Source organism: Amblyomma maculatum, chromosome 1, assembly GCF_055883805.1.
Source record: "Amblyomma maculatum isolate TAMU_Amacu chromosome 1, ASM5588380v1, whole genome shotgun sequence".
Lineage (NCBI taxonomy): Eukaryota > Metazoa > Arthropoda > Arachnida > Ixodida > Ixodidae > Amblyomma > Amblyomma maculatum.
In genome coordinates, this window is record NC_139344.1 from 55477948 (window position 1) to 55487044 (window position 9097).

Sequence of the window (9097 nt, forward strand, 5' to 3'; positions counted from 1 at the left end):
CTCCACTGCTACTCAGGCCATACGAAAAAAGAAAAGGAAGCAAGCATATATACTGCTCCAGCTATGATTTGCAGAGGGTAGTTCCAAACTGTCACTCGTTTGAAACTGAGCAGCGTGCATGGGCCAGCCTACTCACACATCCTTTGCACGCACACACACACGCATGCACGCACACACACAAATTAAGCGAGCACCCAAGGCAGCTCGAAGCTGTCAACCGTTCTAACGTGCTTCGACTCTTGAACGGCCAAACGGCCAGACCGACAGACTGCCAGCCCCTCCTTTCATCTTTTCCGCTCACTGGACTTGAGAGATATCTTGCAGCACCCTCTCACTCCCTCTCAGTAGATCGAGAAAAAAAACACCGGCAGGAGACTTTGAAGTGACATAGACAAACGTCAATTTTGTGTCACATGATTGTCCGCCCAGGACCTGCAAAAATATTTTTCCGCCTTGCACAGTGTTGCCAGCAGATGTCAGTTTTTGTTTCGTGAAAGTTCGGTTTCGCTGTCGGCAGGGTTATTCAGCGACTTTTGGTGCAGGCGTGGTAGAAGTAGGCAAAAAATCGATTTTGTAGCAGCATGTAGCAGGATTTCTGATTTGGCGCAGTTTGGCTCAACAGGCGCAGCAGTTCCACCACTGCATTAAGCAACAAGACGTATTCAGTAAGTAGCCATTTAGTTACCAAACGGCAACTTCAGGACCATGCTATCACCAATCACTGATATAGTAAAGACCCTGGTATAGTAAAGATTTTTACCAGTCCCAGTGACTTTACTATAAAGGGCTTCTAATAATATTTTAATATTATTAATAATCCTTTAATATTTTTTTTTTTTTTTTTTTTTTTTTTTTATGAAGGAGCACTGAACAAGGATTGAGGATGAGTTTCAGTTCACAAGCCGACCCAACGTTTCAACAAGGGGACTTGCCTTCGTCTGGGCTATTTTTGTAGTGAAAGCTACACTGTGCTAGGTTTTCAAGCCATCAACGTAGCACCGTGTTACCATGGCATCGTGGAAGAAGAAGAGATGAAAAAGAACAACACGAAAGAGATAAGATGACAAAGAATGCTCGGTGCCCTGCAGCTAATGCTTTCGCTCCACATTCGGTTCAGCAGCGTTGAAACCTTCTCATTTTCTTTGCGATACATTCTAACAATCAATAAGCGTTTGTTGACTCCATTCATGTAACTCCCACACATCAGCAAAAAATCACGAGCAAGGCGCTAGCAGGTGGTTACAGCCGACATGGCTATGCAATGACTGGACGTAGGGTTGCCTGACGTTACATTTAGCAGGAGCTGCCAACTCGGGTATCTCCTTTCAATATGAGAGGGTGACATTAGAATCAGCCCGCCAGGACCCTTGATTTCATGCTATCCTAGACCACACAGGAACATTCATACGGCTTAGTTAAAGTGGGGCTTTACATCTGGGCGAGCTAGCAGCCTATGCTATTGCATCATACCATTAAAGGCGGATTAAAGTGTCTCCCATAATTTTTGTGACTGTTATAGATCGGTGAGCGTCTTTTTTTCTAGTTTTTCAACGTGCCTCATCAGACCTTCTGCATCTGGCATTTGCTTGTTGTTAGAGCAAACTGACAAGCAAATGCCAGACAGGTGCATGAGCAGTGATGACCGCGCTTCACAAGGTGCCACACTGCTGTGCGGTAATGCTGTAAGTGGCCAATATGGTACCCAAGATGCCCGGGCAGCGCTGCAATTGTTCTGCTACATAACCAAGAGCTAATGTTGACAGTCATTTGGTCCATGACAAAAGCACTACCCTCTGAACTATGAAAGCTGTGTGCCTAAATGACACCATTTTTAATTTTGGTGCTCCCTACATGGTCTCATCATGTAGATGCATGCTGCATGTGGCTTTGGCAAAGCACAAACCTTCTAACCTCAAAATATGCTTGTGGACTGAGTCTTGGAAGTGTTACAAAGCTTTTACCCCAAACTAAGAACTGTGCTATGGCAGCATGATCAACATGGAAAACATCGGCACTGAAATGCTATATGAAAGGTGAGCAGGCGTGGATGACAACAGCAATGTTACATCAGTATTTATACTCTTTGCAGCAGACAATAGAGAAGCAAATTCATCACTGTTTTGTGAGTACGCATGACTCCTGACAGTTCTCTGCAGTGTCTATGTCCCAACCTCAGGAACTGAAGGCCCTGGTAAGAAAAAGTGCTTTATTAATTATTTAAAGCTACAAATATTTACATTACCTGATACTTTCATTTTAACCCCAGCACAAGATCAGCCCAGAGGCACGATCCTGATGATGAAGCATTTTTAATTCACACCAGGAATGCTGCTATAACTTTCTATAACTTCGAATTGCATATTCTGTAGCAAGACTTAAAGAGCAGTTACGCCATATATACTGCTATAGAATGCACGACTTACAAAGGAAGTTGGGGTATATCTGCTCTTTCTTCTCAACCACAAAATTGCACTTGGGGCAACGGTTATTGTATTCAAGGCCTGTGGTAATGCATTTGTAGCTGGAAAAAAAAGAAACGCCTACAATTAAAAAGCGGCACTTTGAAAAATGCATCGACGATAACTTACCAAAACGTGTGCCCACAAGGTGTCATGTGAGCCTCGTCGATAATGTCGAAGCATATCGGGCTGCAAAACGGGCAAAAATGAAATGACGGCGATTTCTCGCGCATACAACTGAACGCTGGCGGTGCCCACATCTAATACAATGAGCTAAAGTTCTCAGGCAACAGAAATAAAAACAAAAAGTAAGAGAACAAAACGCCAACGTGTCCAGCAAACCCGAAAATAAAATGCGACCGTCAAGCACGATTTTAGTCAGACGTTACTGGCGGTCGGATCTACACAGATGCAACAAGCTTGTACTACGAGGTCCGCACATACCACAAGAAATCGCTGTTCCTGTCTTCGTACGAGCTGCTAATCCCGTTTAATACCGACGGCTGCCTTTTTCTTGTTTTTCGAACTTGGTCCGGTGTTGAACTCGCGATGGAAATCCTTGTGTTGTTCGCAGACGCCATTGACACGACCTACTCAAATGAAGAACGCAAGCACGACTGCTCAAAAAACAAGAGCGAGCTAAACAATAGAAATGATGTGAACCAAATTTTTTAACAACACTGCCTGCAAGTAGTGCAAAACTAATGTCAGCATTGCACTAGATCATACAGGGCAAGCAGGGAACATCAGACGCAGAAGAGCAAAAACGCCGAGCATCAAGCGATCAAGCCTGCTATCGCTCCGCTGGCTCCGCAGTCACACACAGTGACTCAAACTGGATTCGACTTGGATTATGTTCAACCAGAGAATCGCGGTCTTTTTGATATGAGTAAGTCGGGGTCGATGCTTCCTCATTCGAATTTTCTGCCACCTTTTTGGGCTTGCTGTCTTCTGTGTTTTCCTCTCTGGGTAGAGGTCTTTTCGCGGGAACTCGGGTGTCCGTCTCCATTGATTTTTCGTTATGTAAAATTTCGTTGGTATTACATGAAGACGATTGACTAGTGCTTTGTGAATTCTGAATAGGTGACTTGTCGAGTACCCTCTGCATTTTCGTGTTATCAATAATAAGTTTTCTCATTTCTGCCAATTCCTTCTTTATGGTTTCAAGCTCTCTGTCCCTATTAGCGAGTTGTTCTACCAGTTCCTTCTCTCGAGCCGTTGTGTCTCCATTCTTGCTTGGACTCCTTCCTTTGACTTGGTCAGGACCTGAGCCGACGACTCCGTCTCCTGTCCCCGGCAGTGGTGGAAAGGAGTTTGACCTACTTCTCCCCCGGTATCCTTTGTGGTTGTCGTTGACCCGCGATCGTGGCTGGTGTGCAGAGTCATGTTGCCCTAGGTCGTTCTTGGGTTTGTGGGGCCGTGTGTTGAGCAGCCTATACTTGCAATTCCTACTGCCGGTTTTGTGCATCCCCCCGCATACAATGCATTCGGACTTACACGTCGGTAGTTCTCCATCCGTTGACTCCGGGTGGTTTTCGCCGCATCTGCGGCAACGCTCTAGCCATGGCTTGTAGCACACATCCGTCCTGTGCCCCGTCTTCCTACAGTTGTAACATCTCTACCCGCTCTCGGTACGGGTAGACGGTGAACACTGATCCCCAGTAGAAAACTTGTTTTGGGGGCCTTTCCTCTCCAAAGGTGATCAGGATAGATCTTGACTTGCCGATTCTCCTTGTGTTGAGTACGGCGATGTTCGGGTTCCGCTTGATAAAGCCTTGACGGACTTCCTCCGGAGTTCCGATGTCGTAGGCGTTGTATACGACGCCCTTAATGAATGTACTCATGAAGCGGGCAGGAGCTCAAGATGCCAGAATAGATGCAGTTTCGGCTAGAGTTAACAAACTTACGGGCAGGTAGATGATCTTACGGCGGAATTCGTCATGGTCAGAGAACAAACAATGACTTGCTTTCAGCAAATTATGGAACGACTAACGACCATAAAAGCAAGGCTTCCCCCGGGTGCCGGCAACGCCCTCCCTCAGCTGCCACCGCAGCAACAGTCCTGGGACATCATGGCCCCTCGCCACCAAATTAAAATGTGGCAGTGGAACTGCAGAGGTTTCCACTCTAAGAGAGGGAACCTGCAGGCACACATTCAAAAAATTGAAAACACACCCGATGTAATCACGCTACAAGAGGCAAGCGGCACAGTAAAAGTAACCGGCTACGCCGCGTATACCCCGCTAGAATTACAAAGGGGCCATAAACCTAGGTCGTTCACGGCTACGTTAGTGCAGAGAAATATGACAGCAATACAACACATACTCAAAAACACGAGTGAAGACTATGTAATGATTGAACTAACCCCAAACACAAAGGGAGACAACAGTCTCTTTATTCTGAATACGTACAACTCGCCCAAAAACCGAGGGGCAGGGCTGGCAGATCTTTTACGGAAAGCCATAAGACTAGCCGACAGGAAAGGGCTAATAATCACTGGGGACTTCAATGCCCCGCATCCGGCCTGGGAATATAGGATGACCTCCCCCAAAGCAAACAAACTATGGATGGAAATTCAACACTTAAGACTAACAATACTAAACAACCCACAAGACCCCACAAGGATAGGCAACAGCATCAGTGTAGACACGTCCCCAGACTTGACTCTGGGCAGAGACCTTGAGGGCGAGAAGTGGTCAAACACAGGACACACCTTAGGTAGTGATCACTATATTATAGAGATTGAAATACATACCAGACCGCTGAAGGGGATGCTGCACAAAAAGAAGCTGACAGATTGTATACTCTTAGAAAATTCAGGGATAGAACCGCTCCGAGGGAGATTGTGAATCTAAATCAATGGGTTGAACGACTCAAAAGTGATGCAAACACACATACTAGAGATCCCAACCGCCGGAAATGATATTACAGATTCGAGGTTGGCCCACATGTGGGAAGCCCACGAGAGCCTTACGAAAAGATGGAAAAAGCAGAGGCACAATAGAAGGCTAAAGAAGCGAATATCTACACTTGAACGACAGATAGAAGAATACGCGAACGAACTTCAGAGTCAACACTGGGGGCAGATTTGCGATGAATTGAATGGGAAACTTGGGTGTAAAAACACGTGGCAACTTTTTCGCCACTTGCTAGATCCAGGACAAACTAAGACCGCCGCTCAAGGACAGCTGAAAAGATTGGTTCATAAATACCAGGGCACGGCTGAAGATCTCATTTAGGAATTGAAGAGCAGATACTTTAATACGTGCAAAGGGGGTTCATCTGCACCATATCGAGGACCAGAGAACACAGAGCTAGATAGAGACATATCAATAGCGGAGGTATGGAGAGCAGTGAGTCAGCTAAGAACCACATCAGCAGCGGGAGCAGATGGGGTCAGCAATAAATTGCTGAGAAACCTAGATTTAGTATCAGTCACAGCACTCACAGACTTTCTTCATGGGGTATGGAAACGAGGTAGAATGCCTTCAGAGTGGAAACATGCTAAAGTGGTCTTCATTCTGAAGCCTGGGAAGAAACTTGAAGTAGGCAACCTCAGGCCGATATCGCTAACATCGTGCCCAGGGAAGCTGATGGAGCATGTATTACTAAACCGACTTCAGGAGTATGCAGAGGAAAGGGAGGTATTTTCCGAAACAATGCTAGGTTTCAGGAGCAAGCTGTCCACGCAGGATGTAATGATTCAACTGAAAGCAGATATAATTGACACGCCCAATAAAGGGGGCACAAAAACTGTACTTGGCCTTGATCTACAGAAAGCCTCTGATAATGTCAAACACGAAGCCATATTAAATAATCTGGAGGAAATTGCCCCTGGCAAGAGGATTTACGATTATGTTAGGGATTTTCTAACCAAAAGAACAGCAGAAATAAGCCTTGGAGACATCAGATCTGAAACAATTAAGCTAGGAGACAAGGGCACCCCTCAGGGCTCAGTTCTTTCCCCTTTCTTCTTCAACCTAGCGTTAAAGAACCTCCCACCATTACTGAAAACTGTGAAAGGGGTGAAACATACGCTATATGCTGATGATGTCACGTTATGGACATGCACAGGCAACGATGGGGAAATAGAAGAAAATGGAATGGGCAGGGCTGAAATGCTCACCAAGCAAATTGGAACTTCTGCAATAAACCATGCGTTAGCAAGTGTTCGCTCTGATTCGTGAATTTCCTTGAATAAAGCTTCAACATTCTGAATAGGTGCAAGGAGTATTTTTTGTGGGCTTTTAGAAGTTGTGAACCCTTTGTACAGTAGTATTTCTGAAATGTTTCTGAAAAACATCTGATTGACATCTCCGGAAAAACATATCAGAGACATCTTTGACAAAGCGTCTTGATATAAATGCGCTATAGAAGTTTTCCAGGAAACTTCTTTCCGCCCGACGTCTGTGAGAAGTTTTGTTCTAGAACAAGATGTTTGTAGTCTTCCAGAGCTGTTTAAAGAAGCTTATAAGACGTTATGTGTTTTAAATGTCTATAAATCAATCTGCCATTTTGTTAAACAAAATGACGGCGGCAATCCAGTGGAGGCGAGCGGAAGGCGCTGTTCTGTACCACGTCAGTGCACACTAATTATAGCCCTCCACTACGACGTCTGCATGTCATATCTGTGAGCTTTGAGAGAGAGAAATAACGTATCGGTTGCCACCAGTCAAAACTGCAAAGCAGAAGTTTTCATGCACAGCTTGTCCATCCGTCTGCTATAATCCCCAAGGTCGCAGCAACAGACAGAGCTTGACTGATGATTTCACTAAAGTTGCATTTTGCTGTCGATTAGTGAGGTCTCTCAGGTTTGTAATGTTTATGCAGTCATGCAATGCTTTGCAAGTCGACACCTTGCAAAAACAATGTTGCAGTTTAACAAAGTTGTTTGAGCCAATCAGTATAGCATAATAAATTTGAAAGCGCTTGAACATATGTTTGTCTCATCCACTTCTCTCGCCCTTAAGCTTGTCTATCCGAGCGCTTTCAAATTTACAATGTTGTGGCTTGAAAGCCTCCGAGTGCATCTTAAGCGAGCCATGTCAGGAAAAACTCCTTCCTGCAATTTTCTCCAAGAAACTTCTTTTTTACTGAACGTGCAGGCCGCTGCCAGGAATTCCATTCTGGGGGGTCTGTAGTGCTCTGCTTCTTCTCGATGGTTTCCGAGACTGCCATTCTTACTATCCCCCTCTAGAGATGAGTGAGCTGGCCCTGGGGACCAACCGGAATGCAAGACCTCGGGTGACTTAATGGGCATCATTCGCACTCCATCTATCAGACCTGCAGCAGCTGGCATAACGCCTCTTGTTTCATGATTTGTAAGCACAATTTTGGAATCGCTGGTGACTACCTTCAATCTGGGAGTGATAGGGCTATCTCCTTCACCTCTAATATGATTCCCATTACCCAGATCGACATCGGGGGGTCCATCCTCTTAAACCGCAACCGCCCTGCAGACTTTGCTTGTCTCGTATTTTGCTGCATTCAAGTGCAGAATTTCATTCCTGCCCCGATATTTTGCCTGCATTGCAGCTCCTGTCCTTTATCCTGCCCTTGTGATAATTGTAATTCATGTTCTTGGGCAGCAGTGGGACCAATACATTTGTCCCTGACCTTCCTATCTATGTCACTGATTTGGTCTTGCTCTTGTGTAGGTTTCCTACAGCTACTCCAGTATTTTGCTTACTGTTCTTGTTTTCCAAAACCTCAGGTGCTGCATCAAGAATGCAGCACCAATGATCTCGTCAAGTGTTCTAGATACAGTTTCATCAGGCTTTGAAAATTGCTTTAAATGATCAATTAGCTGTAAAGTAGTTGTACTAAATGTTATGCTATGAAATTTACTTGAACTCGAAACTAGATGAAATTTTTGTGTAGCATTAATGTTTTTTTTCTTTTATTTAAAGTTATGTACCTTTTCCTAAATATTGAGTCCTGAACATTTTTATGGGGTAGAAATGGCCTATAACACAACTGCAACTATAGAATATCTCTAAACAAAAAATAGATTCATCTTTTTCTTTTTTCTCAGCGCAATAAAATTGCCAGCATGAATGTAAAAGGCACTGATTTAATATGCGGAGTTCCACCTTTCCCCCCTTGGCATGGCTATGAAAAATGATAAGGAAAAAGCATTTTTCGAATTTCAAATACCCCCCCCCCCGAAGTGTAATAAATTTTCTAAAAGCTAAAGAAATGCTCTATCCAAAGGTTGTGCAAATCTAAATCTTTTTTTATGACGCAAGAAGGTTCAAATAAAGCCAGTGAAGACTTCTGAACTTTCTTCCTAACGTCACCACACAAAGCTATTGTAGAAATCACAAATACTTAAGTGTAGTATATTTCCTGAAAAGTAAGAAAATTCTCTATCAGAAGATTGCAAAATATAGCATGGACCTATCGCAAAGAACCCACCCATGAGAAGCACACACAGCTATGCAGTGAAGTGACAGTAAAATCTAATTCAGACACAGTGGGGAATTAAGCTAGCTGTCCTCCCAAAGCACCATTCACTTCATCCCACCTACTGCCACCCTCCAGTATAGATGTGTTGAAGCCTTGACCTAAAGTACAAACATAAAATCACAGAGGGTAAATATCCAACTGCTATTATAGCTTTCAAGCACCAGGTTTCA

General features: G+C 44.3%; 1 protein-coding gene across 2 annotated transcripts in view; it reads right to left on the reverse strand.

Moving 5' to 3' along the window:
- Positions 1-3284, reverse strand: part of LOC146202404 (E3 ubiquitin-protein ligase COP1-like) — a 49720-nt gene extending 46436 nt beyond the window's left edge. For both annotated transcript variants that reach the window (XM_084588153.1, XM_084588152.1), the window contains exons 1-3: positions 2904-3284; positions 2589-2648; positions 2424-2521 (exon numbers count right to left, since the gene is read on the reverse strand). In XM_084588153.1, coding sequence (XP_084444279.1) covers positions 2424-2521; positions 2589-2648; positions 2904-3040 — 295 coding nt within the window. In that variant the 5' untranslated portion in view covers positions 3041-3284. The remainder of the gene's footprint in view (positions 1-2423; positions 2522-2588; positions 2649-2903) is intronic.
- Between the last annotated feature and the right edge of the window lie 5813 nt (positions 3285-9097).